The 22,558-nt window shown below is 42.7% G+C and overlaps 1 protein-coding gene across 8 annotated transcripts in view; it reads right to left on the bottom strand.

The window, feature by feature from the left end:
* Positions 1 to 156: 156 nt before the first annotated feature.
* The window catches only part of khdrbs1b (KH domain containing, RNA binding, signal transduction associated 1b), a 23,261-nt gene continuing 859 nt past the window's right edge, over positions 157 to 22,558 (bottom strand). Inside the window, exons 2-14 of one of the 8 annotated variants that reach the window (XR_004334967.1) lie at positions 19,718 to 19,839; positions 18,001 to 18,117; positions 17,445 to 17,591; positions 14,755 to 14,888; positions 12,558 to 12,798; positions 12,095 to 12,162; positions 11,699 to 11,757; positions 8,893 to 9,081; positions 7,650 to 7,695; positions 7,415 to 7,491; positions 7,206 to 7,314; positions 6,643 to 6,710; positions 157 to 1,734 (exon numbers count right to left, since the gene is read on the bottom strand). Coding sequence is in view for 1 of the 8 variants with exons in the window: in XM_032535352.1 (XP_032391243.1) it covers positions 8,975 to 9,081; positions 11,699 to 11,757; positions 12,095 to 12,162; positions 12,558 to 12,798; positions 14,755 to 14,888; positions 17,445 to 17,591; positions 18,001 to 18,117; positions 19,718 to 19,839 (995 nt within the window). In the remaining 7 variants the exon portion in view is untranslated. Of the gene's footprint in view, positions 1,735 to 2,412; positions 3,152 to 6,642; positions 6,711 to 7,205; positions 7,696 to 8,104; positions 9,082 to 11,698; positions 11,758 to 12,094; positions 12,163 to 12,557; positions 12,799 to 14,754; positions 14,889 to 17,444; positions 17,592 to 18,000; positions 18,118 to 19,717; positions 19,840 to 22,558 lie in introns of those variants that run through there. The other 7 variants (XR_004334966.1, XR_004334965.1, XR_004334964.1 and 4 more) reach the window with 7 other exon arrangements.

Raw genomic sequence — 22,558 nt, 5'->3', positions numbered from 1 at the left:
CAAAAAAAAATAATCAAAAGACAGGAGAGCCTGGCCTCCTGTTTTCACCTTATTCCATCTATTCTCCCACGCCAGGTGACTGCGCAGAGACACAGCAGACGGTGATGCAGGCGGCTGCAGAAGAGAGGAAACATCCCAGGCTGATACACAGCTTGATCATATTCAAGTCTTACTTTTATTGATCATTGCACAGCAACATTTACTTTCTTTTCCACCCTCGCGCTTATGGCAGATCATCGATTCAAACAAAAAGAGACGGCTTCCGCGCCATCACTTATCTTTCATCGGATTATGGGAGACACGGAAATCATTATTTTAGACATAATAGCACATAAAGACTGAAAAATGATCTGTTTTGGATATGGCCCGTTGACATTTCATCTCAAATGATGGTTTCTATCCTAACAGCTAATGCTCTATCCTCTAAGCTGCTAGCTTTTTCAATAAACTAAATGGAGCCTCTGACTTGGCTAATGCTGCCTCTGACCAGCGAATCGGGACAGAGAAACTTGTTTTTTAATACGGGAAAGTGCAGTTTTGACCTCTAAATGTAACTCGGCACCACAGGCGGCCGTAAAACCATCAGTGATAATGGCAGAGAATGGCATGGAGGGGAATCAAATCAACAGAGGCGTGATGGATGGATGGATGGATGGATGGAGGGAAGTTAGTAATGTCTGTCTTCACCCTCTGTCCCCTTCTCGCATGCGGCTTTGCTTCCCGGCTCCATCTCGCTGAATTATCATACTTGGATGCTGGAGCGCTGAGAACAGGCCAGCGTTGGTTATGAAAGCGCTGCACATTTTGTGGGAAGTGTACATGCAAAATGGGCCGCTACATTAGCATTTGATATCCTCGGGGCTGCACAGCCCGTGCAGTGTGTGTGTGTGTGTGTGTGTGGTGTGTGTGTGTGTGTGTGTGTGTGTGTGTGTGTGTGTGTGTGTGTGTGTGTGTGTGTGTGTGAGCTTGCGGTGAACTCGGCCGTAGCGAGATAGTGATCCACTCTCTCCGGGTATCTTTAACTCTCGAGCACTGAGTCGGAATTCACCCAGCAATAAAGGCATGGATACTAAATAACAAGCAGGCATAATGTTAAAAAAAATTAGAATAATAATAAAATACTTGAAATGCAGATGTCACACTATTCTCCCTGTATGGGAGAATAACAGCTTGCCTTGTAGAATGAAAATGCGTTGGTTTTTCCCCTCATTCTAATTCAAGGAGTTAATAGAAATTAAACAATTTCACAGCCGCTATAACAAGAGTGCTCTTTTATGGAAATCAGGCTATAACAATTACATTTGCTGGGGGGGGGGGGGGGGGGGCATGCAATCAGCAAACACTTCAAGTGTCTTCCATGTTAGAAAATAATTACACCAGCATAATGCATTGCAATTCAATATAGACATGATATGTAGAACACGTCGGAAAAAATAGTCCACATAAAATGAGTCTCTGTTGTTCTTTGTGGATTCCCAGCTGGCTGACCAGCTGCAGTCTGAGTCCTGGTTCCAGTGGCAGTCGGAGCCAGATCCTGTGGCTCCTGTGGGTCACTTGGCAGCCGGCCGCCACAGACCCTCCCTGCCAGGGACCGAACTTGGCCCTGGGCCACTCCTTTCAACAGGGGGCGCCCTCGGGGCGCAACCCGCCTCCCAACCCCTCCAACCCCTCCCCCCCGAGAGCTTTTGTCTGACCACCTCCGGTGGTGATGAGCTGCTCCCGTGCACGGCTTCACTGCAGAGGAGACAAAAAGCACAGGGGGAGACATCGGGGTGAGTCCACATGTCAACACAAATCCTCCTCTGCTTTACACTGATTTAACGACAGACAAAAGGTGTTTGGCAGGAACATTTATTAAATTTATAAAACTGTATATTTATTTTTTTGTTTAACCCTCGTGTTATCTTCTCGCTTACCCGGAATTTTTTTTTTCTGAGTCAAATTTTAAAATGACAAACCTATTATCAACATTATGGTCGTCTTTTTCGACCCTTTTGTGGACCCCCCCCCCCATGATTTTGTCACTTTTTTTAACGTTTGTCGACTTTTTCTGAGCCTTTTGAAATTTTTGTTTGCCACTTTTGACATTTGTTACTTTTTTTGACATCCTTTCCCATTTTTGTCACTTATATTGACATTTTTCTCTTTTTTTTTTTAAAAGTTCTTTTACCAATTGTTTTTTCTCCAAATGCCATAAAAGTGGCGAAAAACACACAAATTCAATGAAAGTAGTGAACTGATACAATAGCATAACATAACTGACCATAACATAACATATACATAATTTGTGAGGAGTGTTGTTGGGAACCATCCACGTTACTTTTTTGGATTTTTTTTTTGAAAGAAACCCAAATTTCTGATATAGACACTTTTTGGAAGAGGGTCAAATTTGACCTGAAGACAACAGGAGGGTTAAGCAGTGGCTGGATTAATTTAAAAGGGTCATTTTCCTGCCAAGTAGCTCAGCTATCGACGTGTGGCATGGCAACATTTTGTAAATAATTACTGGCAAGGCTGCTAATTTTGGATTAGTGCATTGATATTTCAAATCAACAGCCGATGTGGTCACAGGTCTCATTCTGCACCTGCGACGGACATAAGAACCAAAGACCAGACGCACATCTCTTTCAATAATTCAAGCTTACGATAAAGTCCGGACATGAAACGGTAAATAGTTTTTATTAATAAATAGCCAAATTGGGCTCTCTTTGTGAAAGCGCTGCTTTTGTGCTGCTTTGTCAAAGCACCCAGGATTTTTTTTGTCTCTCTAACATGTCTAAAAACTGGCAGCCGTCGTGTTGCAACCCATTCAACAACAAGCGAGTGACCTTTTCTATCAAAACACATCTCAAAATGTCCTTAAATGGTTCGTTATCCAGCTTCCCTCCACTAAAATGCCACTGACGGATAGGTTTCTCAAAGTCTGACCACCGAGCATTACTTTCGGAGCCTTCATTTAACGTGTCCCTGCCTTCGAGGCACGGCCGGGACATATCGCGCCGAAATCCCTCTGACACCTCTCCTCCCGCTGGTTCCGTTTCAGAGTGCTCTCGCTCGTGTTTGCCTTCTCTCTGTCAGAGAGCCTCCGAGCTGCGGTTCCTCATTAGTCACCGTCCCCGAGGCCACGCTGACACCAGCGTCGCCTTCTTCCCTGCAGCCACACACCAGTTCACAGGCCCTGTCCAAAGCCAGGACCAGGGCAATCATCAGAATCAACCAACCTTTGAAATGCTGTGATATATACACACACACACACACACACACACACACACACACACACACACACACACACACACACACACACACACACACACATAAACGTGCTGCTGCATTATGTTACACTGGCTGAAATGCCCAAAGGCATCTTACAAAATGCTCTTTTGGGGAAATGGGAAATGACCATATCAGTGGTTTTGAATGTTTTAGACCATTACCTACAAATTGTGTATGCTGTACTTGCCGTTACAGCTTGAGATGGCTGATCCATCACAGGGGGAAATGTCAGCTGTTTGAAGCTGGCGCTGCAAGCAGGGGCGAAAAACTCCCCTTAGTGGCGATTCCAGCTGCTAAAAAAAGCCCTACTCAGTCAATATTGGAAAAAACAAATATGTACTCTTGCTTTTGTCCAGTAGATAGCTTAGCTTAAAGGTCCCATATTGCAAAAAAAATTATTTAAAAAAAATGTTTTCTTCTTTTTTTTACTATTATTAGCAGGTTGTAGCGCCATAGAAATACTGTAAATTTCAAAAAGCTCACTCCACAGAGGAATGCGCACAGCCCGTATTCAGAAACTGTGCCTTTAAACGAGCCGTCAGGACCGCCGTAACGTTGTGATGTCACAACTAGGGCTATGGCGGTATCGTTTTTTTCTGTCGCCGTGGTGAAGAATCAACGCGTCACCGCGATACGCGGTTTACAGCAGCCCTCTTACGAGAGCAGCAGGAGTTAGAGCGAGAATGACAGGGTGCCTTGAGTGAGTGATGTCATCGGCCGTGTGGTCGCGCGAGGAGAGCGAGCGGTAACGGTGAGAAGAGTACGAGTGCCGCTGAGAGGAAAAAGAGATAGCAAAGATGATGTAAAAAAAAAAGTTCAAAGTGAACATTGAAACAACAAGCTAGAGCTTCTCAAGACACGGTGGCTTTATCTGTTGTCAGTACCGCCGGTAACGTGGATGGCGTTAACCCCAAAGAACATCGGCTAACCATCAGCACAGGGTTTCCGTTTCGGCTCAATGTGAGAGGCTTTCCTGTGTTCTGCCGTCATTCTGCTTTCTCTCCTCTCCGTTGGTCTATTTCACAGTTTAGAAAGCGCAGAGAGGGCGACTCGGCAGTCCGCTAACTTGTTGCTCTCTCTACCAATAGAAGCTGCTCCGTAGGCTACAAAACGTGCACGCAGGCATGCTGAAATTCAACCAGGATTAAGCTATAAACAGAAGGCAACGCCGCTAGCTGCTAGGCTAATGTGCAACGGTAGACACGGCAGCGGTACGCAGCGATTCAGACAGAGGGTGAATGCAGATATATTCAGACAGTTTGAGATAAAAATAAGTGTTTTTTTAAACATTAAAGGGTGTCAACATCTTCTAGTAGAAACCAAAAGTAACCGTTTGAGCCTGAAAATGAGACATGGGACCTTTAAAGACTGGAACTAGAGGAGAACATCTAGTCTGACCCCGCACACACGGTCAAAAGGTAAAGTGTAAAAACAAATTGCACTTTTACAGGGAGGTATGGGACAGACTCTCTCTTTCTGGTTAGGGACCACTTGCCAGGCAACCAGAGGAAAATCCAGGACGTTACAGGTCCGTGGTTACTGGTTACCTCTCAATTTAACGCATCAGTTTTTGTACGGAAGGCAGATTTCGTCCACTTTGGACATGGCCAGGCTAGCTTCCCACTCATGCTAAGATAACTCGGCTGCAGCGTCATATTTCATGTACACGACTCTCTGCAAAAACACAAATGAGCCGATATCCCAAATTGTCAAACTACGCCGTCTGGAAATCAGCCCTGAGATCTTAGGCGTCAGAGGGTCCGTGAATGTGGCAACAGGGAAAGATTGCTTAAAAGAAAGAAAGACAAAAAAATTAGTTCTGCGGGCTACAAAAGCAATTACAGAATTTTCCGGTTGCACTATTTTTCCTAGTTTGGCTGTTCTTGCGACTTATAGTCAAGGGCGACTTATATTATCAAAATATATATAATGGAACATGTTTTAAATGAATTTATACTGACTGACATGAACCAAGGAGGAAGCGTTACCGCCTACAGCCGCGAGAGGGCGCTCTCGGCATATCTATGCCTCTAGACTTGTGACGACTATATGCTGCTCCTGTACCCCTGAAGAAAAAAATAACTGAGACATTAACTTAAAGAAAACTGAGAAAGACTTGACTGACTGGCTTGGCGTGTTAATTTGGCCTATTCAGCCACACAGGTACAGTATGTTCTTGTAATGATATGCTATTGTGTAGCTGAATAACTGTTAATGTGTTACGTCAAAGCGCCCATATTATCGTCATTTTTCTTCTATGTTTGTCTGTTTTAGTTATTATTATTATTATTTGTTGTCTGCCGTGCCGGCTCAAATTCCCGGGAGCTAGAATGAGCTAAAAACATGAAACTTGGGCGAATAATTGGAAATAGTGCAAAAAAAAAACCCAGCATGGATCGTTTTTTTTTTTCAAGTGTGTATACATGTGGAAGCACCAGACACACAAAATAACACCCTCAAATCCCAGAAAAATTGATATTTTCTCATATTATGGGCACTTTAACATACCGGACACCTATTTAGCCTGTTGTCCTGTGTGCTATTGTATAGTTGAATAACTTGCCTTTCCAGATTAAATGTCTGTTCTTAGTCTTGGATTTTTTGGAAATAAATTTCTAAATAAATGCAACTTATTGTCCAGTGCGACTTCTACACCGTATTTTTTTTTTTTTTACCCTCTTCAGGATGCATTTTTTGACTTATAGTCCAGAAAATACAGTAAGCGTTGACAAGAAGAAGAAGAAGCTGGATGTGTTCTACGTCAGGGGTTCCCAAAACTTTCAGCCCACGACCCCCAAAGTAACGGTGCAAGTGACTAGCGACCCCCCCACTATAAACGTTTGTAAACATTATATACCATTATATATATAAGCACGCACTATAGGCGTGAAAATCAAAAGACCTGTTCCCTTTTTATTTATTTGCTTGGTTTTATTTTAAATTTAGCCACTAGTTTTATCTTGTGTTAAAATCATGGCTAACATATGCTATTTCTAATCGTTTTAAATTTTGCTTTATTTCTGGAAATCAACTTGCGACCCCCCCCACCCCCCCCCCACCCCCCCCCCCCCCCCTCTCTGGCTCGCGACCCCCTTGTCCCGACCCCCACTTTGGGAATCACTGGTCTACTGTGATGATTACATATTTCAGCAGTTTCAATTCTATGCAAGTCTAGAGATGTTGTCCAAACAGGAAGAGACACTAATGGCTGCCTGGAAGGTAGACGGATCAATCTTTTAAGACTTCGCTGTATGGAGAGTGGAAAGGAAATATGCAGGTTGCAGCTTAATGGGCCAAAGCAAGCACAAACCAGCAGTTTGGTTCTTCAGAAAGGAAAAAAGGTGCGGCGGGGGGGGGGGTGGAACCAACCTGAGGTTTGCATGGTCTCACTCCAGCAGACTGTCAGTCTCCGGGCACTCAGTGACCGATAGCTGTGCCTGAAGGAAGGACAAACCTCAAATCAATACCCTGTCTAAAAACACTGGGAGAAACTTGAGACAGATCATGCAATGTCTACAGGAGGAGATATTCTCATGCAACTCAAGGATTTTTTTTTTGGATAACTTTGCACAGGCAGAACCTTTTTAAATATTACTGTAAGCAACCTTTACACAGCAAATTAAAAAAAGTAACAGCAGCTCAATTGTACAGAAGATATTGACATAGATTTGACTTTGTTCATTTTAGCAAGAGTTGCATTAACACTACTCTAAATAGATTTTGTTAGAACACAGAACAGTTATTTTGTTACATAAAATCCACTACTGTATGGTATTGGAAGTTACGTTTTTCTTACTTTTGAGTCGATTCTTTTGTTGTTGTTGCCATGACTGCAATAATATTTTTTTTAAAGAAACTGTACGCATTTACCAGCAAGTTTACGTCAATTGATAAAACACACTACGAGAATTACACATTTAGGGTTAGGTTACCTTTACAGTGGAGTTGTCTAGGTTATAACCATCCTCTCCATTGCACTGCCATTACTCTGTACTAAAGTAGCCGTCGCGCCAGCGTCATTCATGACAATGAAGCCTAGACCTGAATGGTGGTTTGAATTCAGTTAATTTGCAGCTATAAAAGCAATTCTCATTAACGGTTACGACCACAGGTAAGAGGATTGAAAAAGTCTTATACATACCCAGGCATTCAATGCTTTAGAACTCTATACACATTAGGAAGCTATCCAGGTTATTTTAGAGGTCTTACCTCTGGGTCCTTTTTAAAAAGTATAGAAAGAGAGAGAAAGAATAAGTTGTGCTCTTTTGATAATCAATCAAGACATCATTTAGGAGGGTTAAAGTCTTCAGACGTCAATACATTCATTTTGATTTAAAAATGCGGTTTTGGATGAGAAACAAAAGGAAAACACCTACATCTGACTGCTGAAGGTTGTTTAAAAAAGGCCATTTCAGAATTTGACTAGGACAGGAAACAAATAAAGCAAGTTAAGTTTCATAAAAAAACAAACTAGGCTTTATTGACAAACTGCTGCAAAACATCTTTTGGACAGATTTAGTTACCTATTTAGGCAAGCTTACACATGTAGCAGAATGCATTTTTAATGGAGAGGGTACAGATACTAGTGGCAGAATAAGTACAGTTAGGTTTTAAAATATGTACAAGAGTTCGGATTGAGCTGCAGGATCCCTTCTCTGTAGAAAGAGAAGACCCATGTGGAGATTTGTGTCCCAATCCTTCTTTGTGTACTTTGCGCATGCAGTTTATAGAGAATCAGATCACAAAATGAAGACCTGGACTGTTTGGGTTTTTTTTGTTTCGTTTTTTTAGCACGACGCGATCTCTCGGCCGTGTTCTCGTTAGACAAACATTTTGTCTTCAGAGTCTGAAAATTTATTTTTAACATGTGTAACAAATTGAGGATATGAGGACAGTCCATCTCAACAGTGTCTATTAGGGCTATATTTCAAAACTCTAAGTACAATGACAAATATTGCTTGCCTAAGTCTAAATGGACAACGTTTTAGAACTATTTAAAAACAAACCATCATCAAAAATGAATTCCATTAACATTGATTCTTTAACCTTCACTTAATTTAAGATTGTTTGTTTTTTTGTTTCTATATTACATAATTGAAATTTTAAAAAAAGGTCTTTTATTTGGCTATATTTACAGAATTTTGAAATGTAGCCTAAATGGGAATCTGCAACTGACCCTCGACAGATTCTTTGTATTTAAAAACAATTAAAATGGACTCCTTAGACAAGTGGATAATGAACCCCCTAAATCCACTAGAAATGACTACTCCCAAACAGTTTTAAAAAAGAAAGATAGATCAACAATGCAAAAAAGCCAGAGGGGAGTAAAAAGGGTCAGAGAAAAATGTACAGCAAAATAAATAGAAATTCAAATGAAAAAGAACAAAAAAAAGGACACCAACGTCTCCTCTCTAACCCATCTAAAAGCCGCTTTGGTTGGTTGGTTGGAGGGATGGTGGCTGGTAGGTTGGTGTGACAAAGTAGGGGTGGGGTCGGGTGGGGGAGGGGAGTTCGCGGTCAAATCTCAAAAACCAGTTCCGATTTTCAGTTCCCAATTTGCTCTCTCGTATAAAGTCCAGCGAAGGAAAAGACCAAACCAAAGACAAAACAGACAATTACTTTTGTCGGGCTGCTTAAAGCGAGAGCTGCCGTGGTAGACAGGCGGTAGTCAGGGTGACGCGTTAGGGGCGGCGAGTCTGCTTCAGTACTGTCGGTACGGGTGCTCCCGGTAAGGCGTCTTGGCACCTCTGGAGGGGGGAGGGGCCTTCCCTGAAGCGGTGCGCTGGGTCCCATTCCAGTCATCCTGGCCTGGAGAGAACACAAAGAAAGGAAAACACATGGTCAAACAAACGTGTTGGAATAACATGAAACCCCTGGCAGGACTGCGCCTCGAATCCCCCGATACATCTAAAACAGTTGTCAAAACCTCAACCGGGGTGCCTTTCAAAGTTAACAGCTACTGGCTTTAAGTTAGTAGAATCTGGCTGGTGATCTATAAAGTCGATATTAAAGGAGATGGAGACAGAGGATGTAATATATGCTAGAACCACACCCACCGGAGGGAAAAACAACCAGCACCACAATATGCAACTATGGGCGGAAACGCTAACAAAGTGCCTGTAGCTACCTAAAAAAAAAAACCTATCACATTTAAGCATGTCATAAATGATTTTACTATGTATCAGCAAGCTAAGGCACCTGCAAAGATAACACTGCATAGCTTTCTAATGTATCCACGTCCCACTGCAAAACAAGTTGCATGCTGTCAAAATGCTTTAGTGGACAGAATTGACGAGGAGGCGCCTTCTCGCAATGCAAGTCAATGAAGAGCAGAGAGCTGTTTTCCCCTCCGGTGGGGGCGGGACTTATTTTCTTTTAGATTCTAATGAGCCTGCATATGACATAAGAAGTGGGGGACAAATCTGAATGGCTCGTTGAATCCCATGTTTTCTGATCCAGGCTGTCTACAAAAAAAATGACCGGCTGTCTGTGGGTTAGTAGATCATGACAACCAAATGTACAGTCCCTGACAAAAGTCTTGTCGCTCATCTATTTTGTAGAAACACCTGCTATTAACCTGAATTTTTAATTAATCAATTGGTGTAAGAAAATCATATGAAAGCTAAAAAACCCTTCCACAACTGAGTGTTCATAGCACGAAAATAAATTAGTTCACACTGAAATAAAGATTATAATTTTAGACAGAAAGGTCAAATTTTGGCAAGACAAAAGTCTTGTCGCCTATACAGAAATTGTACAAATTTACTGCAAATAATAAAATGTGTCAGCAAATTAAATAGTGGTGCTGTGAGATCCAAATGTAATCTCTTGTAATACTTCCATAGCTTGAAGGACTGGACCCATGTGGTTTGGCAAGGATTCAACAATGTGTTTATGAAGTCTCAGGAATAGCTAGTAAAGCAGTCTTGCTGCCTCCCAAGTTCATCAATATTCTTTGGTTTGGTCTTCCATGCTTCCTCTTTCATCCTACCCCACATATGCTCCATGATGTTCATGTCTGGTGACTGGGCCGGCCATCCTGGAGCATCTTGATCTTCTTTGCCTTGAGGAATTTGAAGTGGGAGAGGAAGTATGCGATGGAGCACCATCCTGCTGCAGAAGTTGGCCTCTTTTATGGTTGGAATAAGAGGTAGCAAGATTTCTTGGTATTTACTATTGATGTTCCTTCCACCCTGCAGATCTCTCACACCCCCCTACTGGATGTAACCCCAGACCATGTTTTCCCGCCACCACAACTTCACTGTTTTCTGGGTGAATCTTGGATCCATCGGCTCCAGTAGGTCTCCTGCAATATTTGCGGCGACTGTGGTGTAATTCAACAAGAATATTCATCTGAAAAATCCACTTTCTTCCACTTCTCCAGCGTCCATCCTTTAGCAGGCTGGTGGGCCTTGGCACATGCCACACGGTTTTTCAATTGTCTTTGGTTTAGTGCTGGCTTATGGGCACTGATTCGACCATGGAGGCCATTTCGGACAGAATCCCAAACTTGTTCTGGTTGACAACGGGACTTCAGGGGACCATCTGGTGGCTCTGCTGCAGTGGAAAATGGGCTGGCCTTGGATTTTCGAGCCAACAAAACGGTCCTCTCGAGAATTGTCTTGCGGGGTCTGCCTGACCTGGGCTTGTCAAAAACTCTTCAGTGTCTTCAAATGTTTTTTATCCTCTGTCCTTGATGCTGAGACACTTGAATGTGCTGCCCCAGCAGTCAGGATCTGGTCTTCAGCCTCTTGATAATCCAACTTTAGTTCGAGGTGAATCTTAGGCATTTTGCAGGGTCAGTTGCAGTTGATGTGAAGGTCTAGTGTACTGGGTTTGTTTTTATACACACCTGAACCTTTTGATCCATTATTAGTCCCAGGTGAAGCTCATATGACAAGGCGAACAACACTTATGTCTTTGCAAAAATTGACTCAATGGGCTTTACCAAGCTGTGAATATTAGAATACTTTTTGACAGTTTCGTTTTGCACTGAAACATTATTACAAAAGCTGTTGGGTATTAAATGAGCCCTTTCACTTGGAATAACTCGTGATTAGAAATATATTTCAGCTGCACTTCAGGTTAATTTTCACACAAGCGACAAGACTTTTGTCAGGGACTGTATGTGCACAAGCACTGACATTTTTTTTATGATATGCCCCACCTTTAAGTCCTGCTCCAATTAGTCATGTATGGCGGGGTATCAATATTTTTAAACATGAATTTGACATTATACAAATCAAACAACAACTGAAAATGTCTTCATATCACCATGTGGTGCATATACAGGAATTACAGGAAAATACAATTAAAAATACACTTTTAGCTAACTTTGTTTTTATTTACACTATATGCACACTTTTATTTTCAAAGAGTAAAAACTGGGTCATCTTTGTTGACAGTGAATAAAGTTGGCCCTTACCGTATGACTCGTATGACTCTGTGGTCTCTCCGTGTCCGTAGTCGTAGTATTCTGGTTCTCTGATGGTCAAAAACAGGGAGAGAGAAGAAGAGAAGTCACTTTTAATCTTTGAAGAAAACATTAAGTAGCTGCTGACTGTAATGTCTCGGGGGATGATAATTGGCTCCCGTGAATACGATCAAAGCTTGGCTCTCTTGCGTGGAACATCTTAGTCCCGGCTCGTTCTCCTAAATAACACCATATCCAAACCATGAAACATGAAGTACCAGCAGCACTGAATTTGTGCTGAGTGGCTTAAAAAAAGTGCTCTCAAATCCGGTGAAACTAGCAACTAGGCAGTGTGTGCATTTTTATTGAGAAGCAGGTGAAAACCAAAGAGACGTCTGATTCACTCACGCCTGCGGCTGACTGTAATAGCTGTCGTATGACTCGTAGGCCGTGTCTGTGTAGCTCTCGTCGTAGCCCTGGAGAGGGAAGGAAACAGAGTGAGACTTAGGGAGAGGCTTGTTCATGAATCATGAATGTCAAGATGTCTCCAAAGTAACACACTGGTGCTAAAGCAGACACGTTCCCCTTATGTCTTCGAGCATCCAAAATCTCTTATTTCTCTGTTGACAGAGGAGCGTTTCAAAGCCAACAGAGTGGCAAGAACAATCGCATCCCGTCTCCACAGGAAAACTCATCTTTTGGCTGTTACACTACTAATTCCTCATCCAAATTAAAGTTCAAGAATATATTTTCCTTGTTTGTATAATTTAAGGTAATAATAATAATAATAATCATATTCATGTGCTGAGGACATCCATATACAAACTAAATGGATGAATTCAAACTACCCTCCACTGGTTCTGGTACTTACATATTCCTCGTAGCTTTCATCAGCTGCAGCGGGGGTGTGCTGGTGGGGGGGTGGATGTGCCATCCTCTGGGGGGGTCCGGCAGCCAGGGGCCTGGCACGGGGTGCCGAGGCTCCCCTGGCGGGTGCTGCTGGGGGTCCCCCTCGGCCTGCTGGGACGCCCCTCACTGCTCCACCTCTGGCTGGGCCGCCTCGAGCCACCCCTCCCCTGGCGGGAGCACCGCGGGGGGGCATTCCCCGGCCCCTGCAGAAGAGAACACTGACATAATACGGTGTTCTTCTACTTGCAGGAATAGTTCCACGTTTTCATTTTTTCAATAAACATGTATCACAAATTATTTATAATGACAACTGATTCTGAATAATCGAATATTTAAAAAAATAAAATGAAAACGGACGGTCAACCATGTTCTGAGTGATGGCTTTGCATAGTTTGTCCACCAGAGGACGCTCTACAACGTCCCTGTCTTTGTTAATGTGTTTTTGTTCAAAGGACTTTAAGTTTCATATCTTAAGTTTGTATTTTTATACATTTTATTTATCAGAACTTATAAATATTGTGATGTTCCTCGGTTCTGTTATAAAACCATTTACTACAATTTAATTTTATGTTTTGTAACGCTTTTCTGGATTTATTTTTTTAATATAATGTATATCGGCAGGGATTAGGGCTGCACGATTATGGCCAAAATGATAATCACGATTATTTTGATCAAAATTTTGATCGCGATTATTCTCACGATTATTTGTTGATTTTAACCAAAACAAATTTTATTGTCACATAGGCCATTAATAACTGCGAGAGAGAGTGTGATGGACGCTACTCACAGAGAGACGGCTGATCATTATGAACGGGTCCAGCATGGGTCGAACGGCGGAAACACACGTTGTGTGTATGAAACGTCTTTGTCATTACAGCGCTGCATTTTTATGAACTATGATATTCTGGCCATGGGTCACATCTCTGGTCAGGTCCAGGTCCAGGCTTCGGTCCAGCAGCTGCGTCTCACACGCTGTTACTCTACCAACTGAAGTTAGCTGCAGATGGGCTTTGCAAAAAACCCGGAGCGTTCTATGAAATGACGCTTTATAAAAAATAATCGCTCGATCACGCAAATTTGATCGTGGGAAGTCCAAATCGTGATCGCGATTAAAATTCGATTAATTGTGCAGCCCTAGCAGGGATATCAGCATATCGGATTTTTAAATCACCAAATATTTATAGCGATATTGGCCTTAATAATCCTTTATGGGTCGGACTCTAGTCTCCACTCAAAATATGAAGCTGCATCAGTTAGCTTAGCATAAAGACTAGACACAGTCACGAAATCATGCATTTCTTTTGCTTGAATAACATGTTATTAATGAGCTTTAAAAAAAGGTGCTGGACAGTGGATATTACTTTCAGACAGAGCCAGGCAAGCAGTTTCCTCTTTTTAGTCTTTATGCTGAGCTAAGCAGCCAAATACATTATTTACTGTACTGACATGCAAATGGTGTTGAGCTTCTCATTTAACTCACAGCAAGAAAGCAAATAATGCCAAAATGTAAAGCTATCCCTATAAAAAGAAATCAATTTATTAACTACATTATACTGTATGAGTGTTCACATTTTTACCAAAGAGACTAACTATTTGGGGAGCATTTTGTGTGACTGGCTATTGATTTAGATTCCTTGATATTCCTTAACTTACAGTTGAAGTTGCTGCAGGTTCCTGTATGGGTACCCGTAGGTAAACTAGGTTTAGAGTCTAAGAGGCAGGACATCCTTAAAACTTTGTAGACCACCACATAACATGCATCACACCAAACACTAAAACACGTAATAGAGACAGTAAAACTTGGTTAAAAAGAATAGAAAACAGTACATGACCAAAGTGCTTGTGCGTTTTGGGCACAGTGTGTTTCTTGTAACAGTATGTACTGTCTTCTCAGCAAGTCACCTTATGTCAAAAAATGCTCAGATCCTCAGCATAAGTACACTGAAAACTACACAATTACACAAAAAGGAGTAAGTATAGAGCTGCTTTCAGCCTTACTCAGTATTTGCATTGATACATAGATAGGATAGTCGAGGAAGAACAGTGCCTTTGTGTTACTTCAGTGACCTAGCAGCTGTTCTATCAGACACCCTGTGTGTGTGTGTGTGTGTGTGTGTGTGTGTGTGTGTGTGTGTGTGTGTGCGCGCGCATCTCCACACCTGTGTGCTCCACCAGGGGGGACTCCGCGGCCCCTGACCGGCGGGCCCCCTCGGCCTCTGGCTCCGTGCTCCTGGCCTCCATTCAGGTAGCCCATCTCCAGGAACTGCTCTTGGCAGATATCATCCATCATATCCTACAGACACACATAGACACACACACACACACAAAAGAAGAGGATGAGAAGCAAGATCATGTCAACACGCACAAATGAAAAGGAAAAAAAAAAAAGAGAAGAGGGAAGAAAAGGAGGCAGTGTGGAAGAGCAAGCAATGAATAAAAAGAGCAAAACACAATTACAGAGCTGCTCACAACACAGCATCCCCCTAATGGCTAACACAAGACTCGGCGCCAGTGCCACTCGAGTTTTGAGGGGGGGGGGGGGGGGGGGGGGGGGGGGGGGGGGGGGAGTCGTGGATGGGGGGAGGTTGGAGAGCATCCATCCACACACCCAGCCTTACTGTGTCGCTCCGTCATGCACAAAAGGTAACCCATTCCTCACTGCACTTCCTGACAAGTCTCATGTGACCGCATCAACCTTATTTCATCCGCAAAAAACATAAATTGGGACGGATTAGTGAAGCCACCTGTCTGAGGGGCACAAATCCTGCGACGCAATCCACCGCCTTTGTTCAGGGGAGCCATCGCAAGGGCTGCACTGTGACCCAATCAATACTTTTTCATAAATCAGTCCCTGGAATAGTAATTGAGTCCTAACGATGATGAAAAAGAAGGGTGCAAAAAGGGCGGGGACCAGAGTATGCAGCGCAGGCGGCGGATTGCCATGTATCGGCAGCAAAAGCAGACAAACACAAGCCACTTGAGCGATTCTAACTTCATCTCAGGCCATAGAGCCGTGTGACTGCAGCTGCATCTAACGAGCAAGCGAGGTGACACGCCTTTACACCATGGAGGTGACTAATGAAGTCTCTTTAGACATTGCATTCTATAGAAAGGATCAAAAGAAAAGTGTCGGCGTTGAGAAATAAAAGGACCCGCGGACCTTTCACACACGGGATCAAGGCTCTGCACACATACAGGCATGCGTGTGTGGAAAAAAAGATGAGGACGAACAAAAGAGTCAAAGCCTTCGGGAATACCCGAGGACAGGTAATGCATAAAATTTTTTTTAAAAAAGCACCGACAAATTACATCCCCCCCCATTTTCTGAGAACACGATGCATTCATTTAAATACAGCCCGGTTCCGAACGAAGGCCGTCAAGCCTGACAGATTATGGCCTTGAATTGTAATGGCAGGTTCTGCAGGGGACGGCTTTTTACATTACACGGCACTACCACATCACTACCGGTTCAACTGGCCCATTCATCTCGCCTTTGATCCAAATTAATCTCTTCTATAGCACCCTGCACACTAATGTGGGCATCTATTGGCCTGCTTTGGCATAAAACGCATAAAAGGGAAGCGTAGGCAGCGGCGGGTGAAGTCAACCACACAGGTAAAGACACAGGGATGGACAGAGAGCCCTAGGAAGGGCTAACCCTGGCGACACAGTGAAAGCAACACGATTCCTCCTCTTCAACAGCGCGGTAATTACGTCACTTGTGACTTGCTTGAACCTTTCTGAAAGGCACGCCAGCAGTCAATTACACAAGAACACGTCGGGCTGTTGGCCGATGTCACGCGTGTTTTAGGCTACATTTGTTGTCACATACAGCCAACATCTCCTCACTATCTGCTAGCTGCCTGTCCCCAGAACACACTGTAAAAAACATCTCACTACCTGCTAGCTGCCTGTCCCCAGAACACACTGTAAAAAACATCTCCTGACTATCTGCGAGAAGTGAACAAGAAGTGACGTCACCCAACATCGCTTAGAGTACCTTTCAGTTGTCAACTCATGAATAAGTTGTCAGAGAGAAGATAACTAATATCTAATACTGAGTATTAAGTAGCGCATAGTAAGTTATTTGACAGCAATCAATATGCATTTGCCTGTTATTTCTCACAATTTGATAAACACAAATGTTGATCACGCTTGAGTAGACAAAACCCCAATCAGAAAAACGGCTTATACGAATTGGGAGGCAATGCAAATAAAGGGAGTTTTTGTTAAAGGTGCTCTAAGCAATGTTGGGTGGCGGGACTTCTTGTTGATGTTAGAAGTATTTTCAAACAAAAAAAGACTTGCTTGCCCCTCCCTCATCCTCATCCCGTCCCTCCCCTTCCCTTCTGTGCTTCCGTGCACGAACCCCCCCAACCCCCAAATCATTTTTGTCGGTTATTGGCCGATAACAGATAGTGAGATGTTTTTTACAGTGTGTTCTGGGGACAGGTAGCTAGCAGATAGTGAGGAGATGTTTTTTACAGTGTGTTCTGGGGACAGGTAGCTAGCAGATAGTGAGGAGATGTTTTTTACAGTGTGTTCTGGGGACAGGCAGCTAGCAGATAGTGAGGAGATGTTTTTACAGTGTGTTCTGGGGACAGGCAGCTAGCAGGTAGTGAGGAGAGGTTTGCTGTATGTGACAACAAATGTTAGTTTTGTGACGTCGCTTAGAGCACCTTTAAACTACATTTTAGTGTTGTCATTTTGCTCAACGCTATTGCATGTTGATATTGCCATTACTGGGAATAAATCATTTTGAGAAGCAGCTCTCAGAACCTCAACACAGACGAGTCGATAAACAACAAGTAGTCACAAAAGCACGCCAAAACAGCAAAGTCCGACTCACGGGAAACAGGAACTTCTTGACTTCCTCCATGGCGTGCGCCATGCGCAGGTACGCCTCCGGCACGGGGGCAAACACCTCGATGAACACGTGCAGCTCCATAGACAAGTGGGCGTACTTGGGCTCGCCGCCTTTCCTCAGCCCCTCCTCCTGAAACAAGGGCAACATCACTGAAGTGTCAGGGAGTCAGAGAGAGCATGCAGCTCAACTCCAAAATTAAATGAATTATGCAAGAAGTAATCACATTTCATCCGTCTCAGAGGGGCATCAGAGCATCGGTGTGGTATTCCCTTCCTTTATATAGCTTGATAATGACATCAAAGTGGTAGATAACAGGTTTAGAGGGATATAGTGAAGATTCCTGGAACAGATGTGTGCAGGGCGTGGATGCCCTTGGCTTTACGTGCACGTTCACCCAAGCAAACCTGCAAGTTGACGCCATCTGGGCTCACTGCCAGGCCGACATCCCACTCAAGTACTGGCCAGATGTGTTATGACTTCAGGTACCCTTCTCACAGGTGTGTAACACCAGGTGTATGTGTGTGTGTGTGTACCTTACCTTGGATTTGTCTCTCATGGATCCTTTGCCCAGCACAGAGATCTTGGCTCCTGTCTCTTCCTGCAGACGTTTGATGGTATTGCCCTGTGGTCCCAGAATCTTCCCCACGAAATTGAACTAATGGCAAAACAAAGCCGAACACAATTAGCCCGACAGTCAAAGCAGAGGCGAGTTTAGTACCAAGAGAGTGAAGGAGCAATCACTGTCACGGGGGGGCCTGTTGTGCATGCCGCTGCAGCCTTAAGTGGTAGATTTACCAGAGAAGGTTGATTTGAGCCCTTGAGGGATCTAAGACCGCCAGCTCCATTCACTACAACCATCCAAGTAGGGCTGGACAATATATAAATATTATATTGATATCGTGATATGAGACTAAATATCGTCTCAGATTTTGGAAATTGTTATAATCGTGAATGGGTTAAGTGTTGTCTTTTCCTGGTTTTAAAGGCTGGAAATGCCCCCCCCCCGGAAGCATTTCCTCGTGGAGTTGTAAACAGTTGTACAAGCTTTTGTAATCTGAAACCACTCGTTAGGTTCGTCAAACCCTGACAAACCGGATTTATGTACAGACTTAAAAAACCTTTTCTGGCCAACTAATACAGGCTTCTTGAGATCAGAAGGCTGTCTTAGCCCAACGACCGGCAGACTCCTACATCATATTGATCTGATGCTGAATCTGAAAAGTCACAAAACAGGCTTACACAGCCACCGTTTAAAACGTTCTGCTGTAAATAAATTCTACAACATGCAAATTGGAGCCCGATATTACTCCATTTCCAAACTAATGGTATCGGCATTTAGAATGGCCGATAAATGATTGTTAAATGAATATTTAAAAAAGAAAAACACCCTTAAACCATGTTATGAGTGTTGGTGTTGCATAGTCTGTCCACCAGAGGGCGCGCTACAACGTCCAAGTTTTCTTTTTTGTTAAAATAACTTTAAGTTGTATATCTTAAGTTTGTATTTTTTATACATTTTATTTATCAGAATTGTAATATATTGTGATGTTCCGGTGTTCTATTGTGACAATAAAACAAGTTTATTATAGTGAGGACTCATAAAAAGCTACAAATAGCTAATGTTTGGGAAATTTGTTTATGTTTTGTAATGCGTTTCTGGATTTATAAAAAAAAAATATATATTGGACGAAATATCGAATTTTTAAATCAAATATTTTTATTGATATTGGGCTTAAAGATCCTTTATCGGTCGGGTTCTAATGCAAACAAAGCATTATGCAATGTGTTCTGCCAGTATGTACCCTCGCGTACCTTCTCCAACATCATGAACCATCATTCTAAGTCCATGTGGCCAAATGTGGGAGCCAGATAGAGTTTGCACTGACATGGACGAACACACCTGAGGTTACATGATGAAACCAGGTACGATGTCACTGAGTGGAAACGTGCAGAAGATCCAATCTTGCCAACATGAATTCCACTGCAACACAGAGCTGTCCTAACTAGAGTAATATTAACATCTTGATCCTTTTTATGGTATTTTAAACCACGGCAGTATTGGCTGTAATTACACTCTGGAGCTGAGAGATCAGGGTTGAGAGGAGTAATTTGAGACTCCGAGTAACCCCGTGGCTTTGTATCATTGAAACTCGGCTGCAGGATGAATTAAATCAAGAGGGGTCCACGGTGGAGGAAGAAACAGAGGACAGAAGAAGAAGGCGGGGGGGGGGGAGACAAGGGCATTGAAAGCTCACCTTCGGGTACTGTTTGACGGGTATGAGCACTCGTTCCTTGAGTTTGATGTTCTTTGTCGTGAAAAGGTCCAGGTACGCGTCGGCCTCCTTTTTAGTCTCGCCTTTCTGGATTCTTTCAATTTCTACAAGGGGAGAGGTGTGGTTTCAGGCAAAGTGTTCACGCAATCAGACCGCATTCCAGTACAGCTCGGTTATGGCCACGATTGATGTGCATTTACATTATTAACTAAGCATTGATGTAGAGATGTGTTGGTCACGTCACATCTCTGTGTCTAGGTTCAAACTAGGCCTGCACGATATTAAAATCGCGATTTCGATTCACCCCTTTTCGCAATTTAATTTTTTAAATAACTGCATTTTTTTTTAACATATACTGTTTTTAACATAGACCGTATGAAATAGGTTTTAATGCTCTCCCTTCTCTTCATTGAAGCCTCTATTTTTATAGGCTTGTGGTGATACACAATGTGCTATAGCTGCCAAAATAATGTTTTGGTACTGCCAAATCATGGCAGAGAATCGTGATATCAATTCTAAGATTAACCCTTGTATGGTATTCGGGTCCAATTGACCCCTTTACATGGTACAAGTTACATTTTTTCTACCAGAAATTCAACGGCCTTACCTTATTTTCTGTGATAAACATGTATTCCTTACTCAATTCAGAAATCATTCTGGATATGACCACTTATTTTTTTTTTTCCCAAGATAAGAATGATCACATGGTGGGTTTTTAACATGAATGATAAAAAAGGATCCACACTTTCATTTCTAATTGTGTTCTAGTAGAGACTGATTGCATTCCCTAAACATATGCTGTCTCAATTGTTTGAAATTGAGATAAAGACAATATGTGTTAACAGATTATTAAGTAAACTTTTATTGCAGAATTGTTTTTAAAACCCCAAATAAGTCCCGGGTCAATTTGACACACACACACACAAACACTTGTTTCAACTGCATTTCTACACATCCCAACCATGTAAACAAAACTTTAAGGCCCAACTTTGTCTGTTTTGACTGAGCAAAACATCTTTTTAAATGACAATCATTCAAACAACAGTGCTTCTAGATGATGAAAGAGTAGATGACGATAATAATAATAATGTATACTTTATTAATCCCACAAGGAGAAATTACAATTGACACTCTGTTGTTATTACACACATTACACACACACATGCTCAGTACCTACACATGCACTAATGGAGAGATGTCAGATGTGTTCATTTGGCACATGTTTGAGATCTTGACCAACACCCTGAATAGAGCTGAATTAATCAGATAAACTGGCAACTACTTTGATAATCAAGTCATCATTTCAGACATTTTTCAAGCAAGGCTGCTAACAGACTCTCCTAAACTTCTTTGATTTGCTTTTTTTTGCATTCTATCATCGGAAACTGATTATCTTTGGGTTTGAGTGCTGATCTGATAAAGTAAGACACATGAAGACATCTCCGCGGCCTCCGTGAACTTGTGATGATCTCCAAAACTAAGGAAATGATAGATTGATTTGAAAAAAATAGACCTAAACTTCCAAACCACAACTTGAAAACATCCAGCTGTCAGCTCTTCTCTCCCACACCTTCTGCTCCTCTCATCCATGTGACACAGCACCTACTAGTCTCCAGCACCTACTAGTCTCCAGCACCTACTAGTCTCCAGCACCTACTAGTCTCCAGCACCTACTAGTCTCCAGCACCTACTAGTCTCCAGCACCTACTAGTCTCCAGCACCCACAGCCCCATCACAGCACTTCATCTCAAACCACCTCCTCACTCCTGGCCGTGACAACTGCTGAGCGTGCGATGTGCAAACATGTCAGCTAGACCGCTGTCTACCAGCTGCAGATCGGTAGTAGATGTCAAACTGTGGCAACCTACAGCACACTTTGTCTTTCTAGATCATTCTCACTTTCCATTCCAGCCATGCAGACTAGATCATGTGCATCCTGTTAGACAAAGAGACCAGCTTAACCATGATCCATCCCGTAGGTACCTGAGCTTCTTGACTGGAGCGGCATATAAGAACCAGCTTACAGGAAATCGCTCTTAATCTCTGGAGCAGTCCTCTAGTTGATCTATAGCACTCAATAGCTAGCTTATGACGTCCTTATGATGTTTTGTGTACATTTTCTATAGCATCACTGTAATGCCCCTGGAAAGTAGTGACTTTATGGTATCTTGTCCCACAGCATCATTGCATTAGTTAGATAAGGCTCTGAGACACCACAATGCTGCACTAAGTGCAACCTGCACAACTGGTTCATCTACATATTTATCATACTATGTAAGCAGTTGCTCCTTTTTGTATTCCCGACTTGTATATATATACACACATATATATATATATATATATATTCAAATATCTGCTCTTGTATTTTTTATTTTTTCATGTATATTGTATGTATGTGTATATTGTATCCTAGTATCTCATATTTATATTCTGTGCTGTGTGACTGATTTTGCTGCAGTAACACTGTAATTTTACAATTTTTGGGGGATCAATATCTATCTATCTATCTATCTATATATGTAATATTCTTCCACATCTGTAGGGCCGCTGTCCCTTTACAAATGGAACGTTATGGACATTAATAGGACACGGCATGTTTTCAGTGCTAGCTGTCGACCACAGGGAACTATCTCATACCAGGGGCAGTCTTTTCGAGTGTCCCCTGTCCGGGACAGCTACAAGACAGCAGCTCCGGAGCTGCAGTCTCGTGCTCAAGGACACTTCAGCAGTTGCCGACGGACAGCGGTACTTGAAGGGTCCCTGTCACCGCTACGAGGCTGCCTCTCGGCCGCTTCTCGGCTTTAAAGTAACGATGTGACCCGA

The sequence above is a fragment of the Etheostoma spectabile genome, chromosome 14 (genome assembly GCF_008692095.1).
Source record: "Etheostoma spectabile isolate EspeVRDwgs_2016 chromosome 14, UIUC_Espe_1.0, whole genome shotgun sequence".
Lineage (NCBI taxonomy): Eukaryota > Metazoa > Chordata > Actinopteri > Perciformes > Percidae > Etheostoma > Etheostoma spectabile.
This window is presented reverse-complemented; position numbering and strand designations above follow the sequence as displayed.